Here is a 13,412-nt window from a genome sequence, read left to right on the forward strand (position 1 = left end):
GGGGCACCTGATTCTTGGGATTTCAGTTTTGGATGAGGACTTCCACAGCTGGGCACCATTTCCCAGTTTTTTGGACTTGGACTGAATCATACCTCCGGCTTTCCTGTTTCTCCAGCTTGCAGACAGCAGACTGTGGGACTTCTTGTCCTCTACAACTGTGGGAGCCAATTCCTATTACAAATCTCCTCTTTTTTTTTTTTAAAGATTTTATTTATTTATTTGACAGAGAGAGAGACAGAGAGAGCAGGAACACAAGCAGGGGGAGTGGGAGAGGGAGAAGCAGGCTCCCCACCAAGCAGGGAGCCCAATGCTGGGCTTGATCCCAGGACTCTGGGATCATGACCTGAGCCGAAGGCAGACACTGAAAGACTGAGCCACCCAGGTGCCCCTATAAATCTCTTATGTATATCTCTATATATCCTATTGAATCTGTTTCTCTGGAGAACTCTGACTGATAAGGTAATTGTAGAACAAATATTATCAATTCAATAACTATGAATTAACCAGGGAATAAATCATTAGTTCATAATAATTCTAATTAGCCAATGAATAAATATCATATCTAAAAAAATTTGGTCTCTCCAGTGGCATACCTAGAGTATTTGACAGTCTAAAGGACAAAATTACAAAGAATCATTATTTTCTTGATTCACTTTTCAGTTTTAGAACAATTAACAATTTAAACATATTATTAAAAAATTCTCAGCTGTTACAAACTTCTCTCAGAATGCACGGGTATAGTGGAAAATGCTGGGTGTTCACCTAATTAACTTCCATATAGAATACTGTTTGCTAAAAAACAATGGAAGTGTGTTAATTTGAAGCTTACACATTTATTATCAAAACTCAACAGTAATCGTAACAATTTGTTTAGAACCTTTAGAACTTAGACCAACAAAAGATTTTCCCACGAGTATTTTGTCATGGACCTTGTTTAGAATTACCCACATATGAAGATAATAAAAAGTTAGACTTTCAGCCCGTTACACTGTTGTTTTTAAATTCCCTACAGACAATGTACCCCCTTGTTGCCTAACTCAGGGTGGACGGGTCCCATAGCTCTGCCTCCTTACATGGTCCTTGTTAGGGCACCTGGGTGGCTCAGTCAGTTAAATGTCTGCCTTCAGTTCAGGTCATGATCCCGGGGTCCTGGGATCGAGTCCCAGGTCAAGCTCCCTGCTCAGCGGGGAGCCTGCTTCTCCCTCTGCCTCCCATTCCCCCTGCTTGTGCTCATGCTCTCTCTCTCTCTGACAAACAAATAAATAAAATCTTTTTTAAAAAAAGTCATTGTTAGAGATCACATGGGATGGTATTTTCAGGGGTCTCAAGTTCAAAAGCTGTCAGGGTTCAGAGAGGAGCTATGTGAAGCGGTGTAAGTCACGGAGCACATGTCCTGCCCAGAGGCGTTCACAGGCAATTTTCCTGACAGCCTGTGACACCCACAACTAATAAACAATCCAAACTTAGGTCAGGGCTGACTTCAAAACTCTTTCCACTATGCCATTTGGCCTCACCCTAAGCCCCTAAGCCCGTTTCCTCTCCTGTAACAAAGGGCCACTATTACTCACCTATCTTGGGAAGCCTGGGGAAAATTTATTTCAAATTCGAAGCCTAGGACCTGGCATACAGTGAGCACTCAGAGTGGTAGCTCTGTATAAAATAGCTGATAAGCTGCAAAGCATTACACAAATAGTAGGTATTATTCTGAGGGACATAAACAGCAGGGTGAAAACAGCCAGCCAAGATCAAGTTTACTGATCAATGAGAATGGCAGAACTCCAGCATTAGGGGAATACAGCACATAGAATTCATGGCTTTTCCCCCCATGATTCTTTAGTCTTTCAAAGTTAATTTTTTAAATTTTCTTTTTTTTAAATTTTCTTTTGTTGTGTTATGTTAATCACCACACATTGCATCATTGGTTTTTGATGTGGTGTTCCGTGATTCACTGTTTGCGTGTGGCACTCAGTGCTCCATTTGGTAAGTGCCCTCTTTAATACCCATCACCAGGCTAACCCAGCCCCCATTTTTCTTCTTCCCTTTTTCACCAACATTTTATCAATCCCTTTTTTAAAAATCTTTTTTATTTTTCATTTTTAGAGTCATATTCTATCCCTTCATTGTAGTTAACCTTATTTTTGGTATATATATAAGTTGTTCTCTCTTTAAAATTTTGTGATACAGTTTCTTCTAACAGTCCAAAATATACCCTAAAGCTCTAGTGTATGGCTTTGTTCTAGTCTCCTGCCTGATCACATTCTCTCTCTCTCTTTTTTAAATTTCTCTTCTTTCTTTTTTCAACCAACTTATCGTATCAATTCCTTTTGTAAAATCTTTTATAATTTTCATTTTTACAGTCATATTCCATCCCTTCATTGTATTTACCCTTATTTTTGTACATATATAAGTTTTTCTTTCTTTAAAATTTTGGGAGGCAGTTTCTTCTAACAGGCCAAAATATGCCCAAAATCTAGTGTGTGGCACTGATCTATTCACCAGTCTGATCATATTTGATCATATTCTTTTTTTTTTCTTTTTCTTTTTTCTTTGTTTCCCTTTCTTTTCCCCCGGTTTCAGATCTCTTCTGATTTGTTTAGTGTATATTTTTCTGGGGCTGTTGTTACCCTGTTAGCATTTTGTTCTCTCATTCATCTATTCTACTCTGGACAAAATGACAAGATGGAAAAACTCACCTCAAAAAAAAAAAAAGAACAAGAGGCAGTACCAACTGCTAGGGACCAATCAATATGGACATTAGTAAGATGTCAGAACTAAAGTTCAGAATGATGATTATAAAGATACTAGCTGGGCTTGAAAAAAGCATGGAAGATATTAGGGAAACCCTTTCTGGAGAAATAAAAGAACTAAAATCTAACCAAGTTGAAATCAAAAAGGCTATTAATGAGGTGCAATAAAAAAATGGAGGCTCTAACTGCTAACATAAATGAGGCAGAAGAGAGAATCAGTGATATAGAAGACCAAATGATGGAGAATAAAGAAGCTGAGAAAAAGAGAGATAAACAACTACTGGATCACGAGGGCAGAATTCAAGAGCTAAGTGATACCATAAGATGAAACAATATTAGAATAATTGGGATCCCAGAAGAAGAAGAAAGAGAGAGAGGGGCAGAAGGTATATTGGAGCAAATTATAGCAGAGAACTTCCCTAATTTGGGGAAGGAAACAGGCATCAAAATCCAGGAGGCACAGAGAACCACCCTCAAAATCAATAAAAATAGGTCAACACCCTGACATCTAATAGTAAAACTTACAAGTCTCAGAGACAAAGAGAAAATCCTGAAAGCAGCTCGGGACAAGAGGTCTGTAACCTACAATGGTAGAAACATTAGATTGGCAAACAGACCTATCCACAGAGACCTGGCAGGCCAGAAAGGACTGGAATGATATATTCAGAGCACTAAATGAGAAAAATATGCAGCCAAGAATACTATATCCAGCTAGGCTCTCATTGAAAATAGAAGGAGAGATCAAAAGCTTCCAGGACAAACAAAAACTAAAAGAATTTGCAAACACGAAACCAGCCCTACAAGAAATATTGAAAATGGTCCTCTAAGCAAAGAAAGAGCCTAAAAGTAACAGAGACCAGAAAGGAACAGAGACAATATACAGTAATAGTCACCTTATAGGCAATACAATGGCACTAAATTCATCTTTCAATAGTTACCCTGAATGTAAATGGGCTAAATGCCCCAATCAAAAGACATAGGCTATCAGATTGGATAAAAAAACAAGATCCACCGATATGCTGTCTGCAAGAGACTCATTTTATTTTATTTATTTTATTTTTTATTTTTTTAGATTTTATTTATTTGACAGAGAGAGAGACAGCGAGAGAGGGAACACAAGCAGGGGGAGTGGGAGAGGGAGAAGCAGGCCTCCCGCAGAGCAGGGAGCCCGATGCGGGGCTCGATCCCAGGACCCTGGGATCATGACCCGAGCTGAAGGCAGACGCTTAACAACTGAGCCACCCAGGCACCCCGAGAGACTCATTTTAGATCCAAAGACACCCCCAGATTGAAAGTGAGGGGATGGAAAACCCTTTACCATGTTAATGGACATCAAAAGAAAGCTGGGGTGGCAAACCTTAGACAAATCAGATTTTAAACCAAAGACTATAATAAGAGATAAGGAAGGACACTATATCATAATTAAAGGGTCTATCCAACAAGATGATCAAACAATTGTAAATATCTTTGCCCCTAACATGGGAGCAGCCAATTATATAAGCCATTTAATAACAAAATCAAAGAAACACATCGACAACAATACAATAATAGTAGGGGACTTTAACACCCCCCTCACTGAAATGGGCAGATCATCTAAGTGAAAGATCAACAAAGAAATAAAGACTTTAAATGACACACTGGACCAAATGGGGACTTCACAGATATATTCAGAACATTCCATCCCAAAGCAACAGAATACACATTCTTCTCTAGTGCCCATGGAACATTCTCCAGAATAGATCACATCCTAGGTCACAAATCAGGTCTCAACTGGTACCAAGATTGGGATCATTCCCTGCATATTTTCAGACCACAATGCTTTGAAACTAGAACTCAATCACAAGAGGAAAGTCGGGAAAAGAACTTAAATACAGGGAGGTTAAAGAGCATCCTACTAAAGAATGAATGGGTCAACCAGGAAATTAAAGAAGAATTTAAAAAATCCATGGAGGGGCGCCTGGTTGCCTCAGTCGTTAGGCGTCTGCCTTCAGCTCAGGTCATGATCCCAGGGTCCTGGGATTGAGCCCCACATCGGGCTCCCTGCTCAGTGGGAAGCCTGCTTCTACCTCTCCCACTCTTCCTGCTTGTGTTCCCTCTCTCGCTTTGTCTCTCTCTGTCAAATAAATAAATAAAAATCTTTAAAAAAATTCATGGAGACAAATGAAAATGAAAACACAACTGATCAAAATCTTTGGTATGCAGCAAAGGCAATCCTAAGAGGAAAGTATATAGCAATATAAGCCTTTCTCAAGAAACAAGAAAGGTCTCAAGTACAACACCTAAAGGAGCTGGAGAAAGAACAGCAAATAAAGCCTAAACCCAGCAGAAGAAGAGAAATAATAAAGATCAGAGCAGAAATCAATGAAATAGAAACCAAAAGAACAGTAGAATAGATCAACGAAACTAGGAGCTGGTTCTTTGAAAGAATTAATAAGATTGATAACCCCCTGGCCAGACTTATCAAAATGAAAGGAGAAATGACCCAAATAAATAAAATCATGAATGAAGGAGGAGAGATCACAGCCAACACCAAAGAAATACAAACAATTATAAGAACATATTATGAGCAAATGTAAACCAGCAAATTAGACAATCTGGAAGAAATGGATGCATTCCTAGAGATGTGTAAACTACCAAAACGGAACCAGGAAGAAACAGAAAACCTGAACAGATCCATAACCATTAAGGAAATTGAAGCAGTTATCAAAAATCTCCCAACAAACAAGAGCCCAGGGCCAGATGGCTTCCCAGGGGAATTCTACCAAACATTTAAGGAAGAATTAATATCCATTCTTCTGAAATTGTTCCAAAAAATAGAAATGGAAGGAAAACTTCCAAACTCATTTTATGAGGCCACCATTACCTTGATCCCCAAATCAGACAAAGACCCCATCAAAGAGGAGAATTACAGGGGCACTTGGGTGACTCAGATGGTTAAGCGTCTGCCTTTGGCTCAGGTCATGATCCCAGGGTCCTGAGATCGAGCCCTGCATTGGGCTCCCTGCTTGTTGGGGAGTCTGCTTCTCCCTCTCCCTCTACTGTTCCCCCTGCTTGTGCTCTCTTGCTCTCTCTGTCAAATAAATAAATAAATAAAATCTTAGGAAAAAAAAAAGAATTACAGACCAATATCCCTGATGAACATGGATGCAAAAATTCTCACCAAAATACTAGCCAATAGGATCCAACAGTACATTAAAAGGATTATTCACCATGACCAAGTGGGATTTATCCCTGGGCTGCAAGGTTGGTTTAACATCCGCAAATCAATCAATGTGATACGATACATTAATAGAAGAAAGAACAAGAACCATATGATCCTCTCAATAGATGCAGAAAAAGCATTTGACAAAGTACAGCATCCTTTCTTGATTAAAACTCTTCAGAGTGTAGGGATAGAGGGTACATACCTCAATATCATAAAAGCCATCTATGAAAAACCCACAGCGAATGTCATTCTCAATGGGGAAAAACTGAGAGCTTTCCCCCTAAGGTCAGGAACACAGCAGGGATGTCCACTATCACCACTGCTATTCAACATAGTATTAGAAGTCCTAGCCACAGCAATCAGACAACAAAAAGAAATAAAAGGCATCCGGATCAGCAAAGAAGAAGTCAAACTCTCACTCTTTGCAGATGATATGATACATTATGTGGAAAACCCTAAAGACTCCACCCCAAAACTGCTAGAACTTATACAGGAATTCAGTAAAGTGGCAGGATATAAAATCAATGCACAGAAATCAGTGGCATTCCTATACACCAACAACAAGACAGAAGAAAGAGAAATTAAGGAGTCGATCCCATTTACGATTGCACCCAAAACCATAAGATACCTAGGAATAAATCTAACCAAAGAGGCAAAGAATCTGTACTCAGAAAACTATAAAATACTCATGAAAGAAATTGAGGAAGACACAAAGAAATGGAAAAACGTTCCATGCTCATGGATTGGAAGAACAGATATTGTGAAGATATCAATGCTACCTAGAGCAATCTACACATTCAATGCAATTCCTATCAAAATACCATCCACTTGCACCTGCAAGTGGCGTCACCGCTGGACATGCTGCTGTTGGGCGGTCTCTGGCTCTTGTGGTGGTGACCTCCTGCAGCGGGGGTCCCAGCAAAGAATCTCCACTTCAGGAAGGTCGCCTCTGGCGTCTCTCCCCCCGGCAGCACCTCACCCAGAGCCCTAAATATCTTCCACCGGGATTTGAAGAGGAAACAGAAAAACTGGGCGGCCCGGCAGCCTGAGCCGATGAAGTTTGGCTACCTGAAGGAGGAGGTTGAAAGTCGGATTGCAGACCGTGTGTATGACATAGCCAGAAATTTTTCCCTTGCTTTGGATATTGGTTGTGGAAGAGGTTACATAACACAACATTTGAATAAGGCAACTGTTGGAAAGTTTTTCCAAGTGGACATTGCAGAAAATGCTTTGAAAAATATCTTAGAAATGGAAATTCCTACTGTCAGTGTTTTAGCTGATGAAGAGTTCCTTCCCTTCAGAGAGAATACATTTGACCTGGTGGTTAGCAGTTTAAGTTTACACTGGGTGAATGACCTTTCTAGAGCACTTGAACAGATTCATTACGTTTTAAAACCAGTTGGAGTAATTATCAGTGCAATATTTGCAGGTGACACACTCTGTGAACTTCGGTGTTCATTACAGTTAGCAGAAACAGAAAGGGAAGGAGGATTTTCTCCACACATTTCCCCTTTCACTGCTGTCAATGACTTAGGACATCTGCTTGGGAGAGCTGGCTTTAATACACTGACTGGGGTAACTATCAAGAGAGTTGATTAATTCTCATTAACCGATTGATCACACAGTTCAGAAACAACTTCTCATTAAAGTAGAGATCTGTAGGTATCAATGGTATTATGAAAAAAAAAAAATACCACCCACTTTTTTTCAAAGAAATGGAACAAATAATCCTAAAATTTGTATGGAACCAGAAAAGACCCCAAATAGCCAGAGGGAGGAATGTTGAAAAAGAAAACCAAAGCTGGAGGCATCACATTGCCAGACTTCCAGCTCTATTACAAAGCTGTCATCATCAAGACAGTATGGTACTGGCACAAAAACAGACACGTAGATCAATGGAACAGAATAGAGAGCCCAGAAATGGACCCTCAACTCTATGGTCAACTAATCTTCAACAAAAGCAGGAAAGAATGTCTAATGGAAAAAAGACAGTCTCTTCAACAAATGGTGTTGGGAAAATTGGACAGCCACATGCAGAAGAATGAAACTGGACCATTTCTTTACACCACACAAAAATAGACTCAAAATGGATGAAAGACCTAAATGTGAGACAGAAGTCCATCAAAATCCTAGAGGAGAACACAGGCAGTAACCTCTTTGACCTCAGCCTCAGCAACTTCTTCCTAAAAACACCGCCAAAGGCAAGGGAAGCAAGGGCAAAAATGAACTACTGGGACTTCATCAAGAGAAAAAAGCTTTTTTTTTTTTTAAAAAAGATTTTATTTATTTGAGAGAGAGAGAGTGAGAGAGAGCATGAGAACAGGGTGAGGGGCAGAGGGAGAAGCAGACTCCCTGCTGAGCAGGGACCCCGATGTGGGACTCGATCCCAGGACCCTGGGATCATGACCTGAGCCGAAGGCAGTTGCTTAACCGACTGAGCCACACAGGCGCCCAAGATAAAAAGCTTTTGCACAACAAAGGAAACAGTCAACAAAACCAGAAGACAACTGACAGAATGGGAGAAGATATTTGCAAATGACATATCAGATAAAGGGCTAGTCTCCAAAATCTATAAAGAACTTATCAAATTCAACACCCAAAGAACAAATAATTCAATCAAGAAATGGGCAGAAGACATGAACAGACATTTTTCCAAAGAAGACATCCAAGGCCAACAGACACATGAAAAAGTGCCCAACATCGCTCAGCATCAATGAGATACCACCTCACACCAGTCAGAATGGCTAAAATTAACAAGTCAGGAAACGACAGATGTTGGCGGGGATGCGGAGAAAGGGGAACCCTCCTACACTGTTGGTGGGAATGCAAGCTGGTGCAGCCACTCTGGAAAACAGTATCGAGGTTCCTTAAAAAGTTAAAAAACAGAGTTACCGTACGACCCAGCAATTGCTCTACTGGGTATTTACCCCAAAGATACAAATGTAGGGATTCAGAGGGTTATGTGCACCCCGATGTTTATAGCAGCAATGTCCACAATAACCAAACTATGGAAAGAGCCAAGATGTCCATCGACAGATGAATGGATAAAGAAGAAGTGGTATATATATATACAATGGAATATTATGCAGCCATCAAAATGAATGAGATCTTGCCATTTGCAACGACGTGGATGGAACTGGAGGGTGTTATGCTGAGCGAAATAAGTCAAACAGAGAAAGACATGTATCATATGACCTCACTGATATGAGGAATTCTTAATCTCAGGAAACAAACTGAGGGTTGCTGGAGTGGGGGGGTGGGGTGGGAGGGATGGGGTGACTGGGTGATAGACACTGGGGAGGGTATGTGCTCTGGTAAGCACTGTGAATTGTGCAAGACTGTTGAACCTCAGATCTGTACCTCTGAAACAAATAATGCAATATATGTTAAGAAAAAAAAAAAAGAAGATAGTAGGAAGGGAAAAATGAAGGGGGGGAAATCGGAGGGGGACGAACCATGAGAGACTATGGACTCTGAGAAACAAACTGAGGGTTCTAGAGGGGAGGGGGTTGGGGGGATGGGTTAGCCTGGGGATTGGTATTGGGGGGGATGCGTATTGAATGGAGCACTGGGTGTTGTGCTTGGGCAATGAATCATGGAACACTGTATCAGGGACTGATGATGTGATGTATGGTGATTGACATAACATAGTAAAGTAAAATTAAAAACAAACAAACAACCCCCCCCCCAAAAAAAAAACCCAGCAGGGTGAAAATACCACCTCACTTCTAGGTGAAGTCATACATGGATACTGATTTTTGTCTTAGGTGAGAAGAGAGTAAGGAACATGGGAGCCTTGGAGGAGGTGAGAGCTCAGGTGGCTGGGTTCAGATGAGAAATGAGTTTGGTGGCCCCTGGGCTTGCAGGAGGAGAGAAGGGGACAGACTGTAGTGACAGCAGTGTGGCTCTGCTTGAGGGAAAGAGGTGTGGTCTAGCTCCATCTCTGGGGTCCTCATGGTTTAACAGGGTAAGTATGCCACCGAGGAAACTCTTACAATGAATTATTACCTTTAAAATAGCCAGAGGGGAGGGCAGCCTGGGTGGCTCAGTCAGTTAAGCCTCTGACTTCGGCTCAGGTCATAATCTCAGGGTCCTGGGATCGAGTCCCGCATATGGTTCCCGCTCAGCGGGGAGTCTGCTTCTCCCTCTCCCTTTGCCCCTCCCCCCGCTCTTCCTCTCTCTCTCTCTCAAATAAATAAATAAAATCTTAAAAAAAAATAGCCAGAGAGATGTTTGCTGCAGTTCAGTTTATGGTAGCAGACAACTAAAAGCAATGTAAATATCTAAAGCTAGAGGGGGCTTGGTTAAATAAATCATCCTATATCCATCCCCTGAGAGAATACTATTCAATCCTCAAAACTAATATTGTTAGAATCTATGTAGATGAGTATTAATTGACAAGGACAGAAATGCCCTTTATATATGTTGTGTGTAAAGAGGAAATAAAACAGCGGGTACAATGCAATCTCACTTTTGTGAAATGAAAGCAAGTGCCCGTTAAAAGATCCTGAAGGATGCGCATCAAGGTATTAACAGTGATTATCTCTAGGTGGTATTTGGGGGGTTTTAAAGTTTTCTTATTTCTGCTCATCTGTGTTTTCTGATTTTTCACAGTGAATATGTTCTGCTTTTATAATGAGGAAAAACGACATTTATTTTTAAAGTGTGGTGACAGTTAGATGGACAGAGATCAAAGACTGTGTTAATAGGGAGGAAAAAAAGACTGTGTTAATAGGACTCAGCTAATCTGGAAAAGCATCCATTGGGAGGCCCCAGACTCTCCATGCCAGGAGAAGGAGGGTGAGAGGAGTTTTGGGGGAAGGGCAGGTGGGGGCAGGGCAGGAAACCGGGGATGGCTCAGGCACAGGGAGATGGCAGAGGTGGGGGCCTCATGCCTGATATTCATCTTGTTGGCTCCTTGACTGATGGACCATGGTCATTTGCCACTCTACCCACACGTCCAGATGGCCCTCCAGAATAAACCGCAAGCACGGATGAACTCTGGATGGGACTTTGTCCTTTGATGTTGCTTGCGGGCACTCCAAAAGGCCATGCTATGAAATTGGTGAATGCAGGTGGAGAAGCCGATTATTAGCAGTTTTGGCCAAATGGTGGTGCTACAAGACAGAAGATCAGAGCACAGCCTAGCAGTCCCGGGTTAGGCTAGAATAGTCAGCTGCGACTGGAAGGCCACCAAGGGGGCAGAGGAAGGTTAAGAGGCAGCTTCCGCAGGGTCATCTTAAGTCACCTAGTCACCGGTCTACAATGCCCTCAGCTGCCATTCAATAAAATTGATCAGTATGATAATGAAGTGCCAAGAACGAAACAGAATAACTCAATCAGGTGTGGATCTTGGAACTAAACGCTCCAAGGGACAGCTCAAGGCACCTCTCCAAGCTCCTCTGTCAGCCCTCCCCCGCTCCCACAGGACACCCCCTTGCTCTGAGCCTCACCCACCCACCATGCTTTTTCCTTCCCTCCCTGTGTCATCCCTTCCTTCCCCATATTCACTGAGCACTCTCTGGATACCAGAGCATTTAGCCAGATCTTGGGCAGGTAAGGGAAAGATTCCTGAGGATGAGGTGGGAAGGAGCTAGATGAGGGGCAATGTATGTGCATGGAGTGGATGTGTCAAGTGTGATTGGCAGAGAGGACCATGCTCCCAGGTCCTTGGGCTGGAGAAATGGGGCTGGTTGGAAGAACCAAGTAAAGCCCTAGTGTGGCTGAAGGCTGGTCAACAAGGGGGAGACTGGCAAAGATGCGACTGGAGAGAGGCGGGGGACTGACTGTGGAGTTTGGACATTGCGAGACCACTGGAGGATTCTAAGCAGGCAAGGGACATGATGAGATTGATTTTCTTTTTTTTAAAGATTTTATTTATTTATTTGACAGAGAGAGAGATAGCGAGAGCAGGAACACAAGCAGGGGGAGGGGGAGAGGGAGAAGCAGGCTTCCTGCTGAGCAGGGAGCCCAGTGTGGGACTCGATCCCAGGACCCTGGGATCATGACCTGAGCCGAAGGCAGACGCTTAACGACTGAGCCACCCAGGCACCCGATGAGATTGATTTTTAAAGAAGACCTCACAGGATGGTGTGGGAGAAAGTCTCATGTGGCCAAGAGAAGACCTTCTAACAGGGAGGTGCTAACAGGACAGAGGAATGATGACTGCAGCCTGTGCATGGTGTGTAGATGGGGAGAAGGGGAGAAGTTCTATATTTTGGGAGTAGACTTAGTAATTTATTAGATGCAGGAGGGGTGGGGTAAGAGAGAACAAGCGGTCAAATAGGATTCCCTGGTTTCTGGCATGAACAAGCAGATGGATGGTGTGTCATTTACTAAGATGAGCAGTAATTAAGGAGTTGGTGGGCGGCTAAGAGCAGTCATTTCAGTTTTCCGTTTTGAATGGGTTAAATCTGAGATGCCGAAGAGACATCCAAAACAAGCATTAAGTAGAAAGTTCCGCAGACTGTTTAGGCGCTCAGAAGAAAGATCTGGACTGGACATCTAAAATTTGGAAGCCTTTGCTATATAGAAGGTGCTATGGAAGCCATGGCAGTGGATGAGATTACTCAAGGGAATAGTACATAGCAGCAGGAGAAGAGGGTCTGGGACCTGGCCCTGAGGAACACCCTGGCCCAGGGAGCCTGCAGGGGGACTCGATCCCAGGACCCTGGCATCATAACCTGAGCCGAAGACAGATGCTTCACTGACTGAGCCACCCAGGCGCCCCAGGGGGTCTGTTTGAAGGTGGGCAACACTAGAACATGTTGGAATGCTAATGAGAAGGATCTAGCAGAGTGAGAGAGAAAGCTGATGCAGCAGAGAGAAGGTCAGTTGAGGTGTGCGGGAAGGGATGGGGTCCAGACTTCTGCTCCTGCTTTTCCCTCTGCCTACAATCGGTGCCTCCCCTGGCTTATCACAAGCTCACCTCGTATGATCCTCCAGAACCAGCTTGGATGTCACTGCTTCTGGGACCTTTCTCTAGTCCTACCAGACAACTTTGTCTCCCTGCCACGCACGGCATGTTTTATGGCTGGGTGATAGCTTCTATCATCTATTATTGAGGACACGGATTCCCACAGAAGTGTCTGTCGGCCAGCACTGTGTCTGGCACGTAGATAGCAGGTCCTCAGACGTGATTCTGAACGGACAGTTGAATGGATGAATGCGTGCAGTGTCAGCACCCCGGACATCCTGGTGGCGAGGGTGCTGGGGGTGATGGCAGGACAACTGAGAGAACTGGCTATTTCAGCCGCTAGTTCTGATTTTTTTTTCCCTTGCAGGACTGGAGTCCTGACAGTTCCCAGACTCTGCATTATCACCCAAGGAATCTAGCTTCTAGGATCAGCCCAGTGTAGAAGAAGAAACAGAAATGGAGACAGAACCCTGCTCCCATCAGTCCTTCCACACAGCAAGCCAGGAGGTCAGAGGTGAGGGGAGCGGTAGGATGGGGGTGGGGG

General features: G+C 42.9%; 1 protein-coding gene and 1 long non-coding RNA gene across 4 annotated transcripts in view; both read left to right on the forward strand.

Annotated features, from left to right (window-relative positions):
• Positions 1–13,412, forward strand: part of LOC135364425 (uncharacterized) — a 32,436-nt gene that overhangs the window by 16,676 nt on the left and 2,348 nt on the right. For all 3 annotated transcript variants that reach the window (XR_010411514.1, XR_010411513.1, XR_010411515.1), the window contains one exon: positions 13,236–13,382. This is a non-coding gene — a long non-coding RNA (uncharacterized LOC135364425). The remainder of the gene's footprint in view (positions 1–13,235; positions 13,383–13,412) is intronic.
• Positions 6,850–7,551, forward strand: LOC123842534 (arginine-hydroxylase NDUFAF5, mitochondrial-like; the record flags this gene model as incomplete). The annotated part of the gene is made up of 1 exon (XM_045871823.1): positions 6,850–7,551. A coding segment is annotated over one exon (702 nt), but the record flags the coding sequence as incomplete, so codon positions are not given.

The sequence above is a fragment of the Mirounga angustirostris genome, unplaced genomic scaffold, assembly GCF_029215605.1.
Source record: "Mirounga angustirostris isolate CCGP_5_RB_7025 unplaced genomic scaffold, mMirAng1.0.hap1 SCAF_5, whole genome shotgun sequence".
Lineage (NCBI taxonomy): Eukaryota > Metazoa > Chordata > Mammalia > Carnivora > Phocidae > Mirounga > Mirounga angustirostris.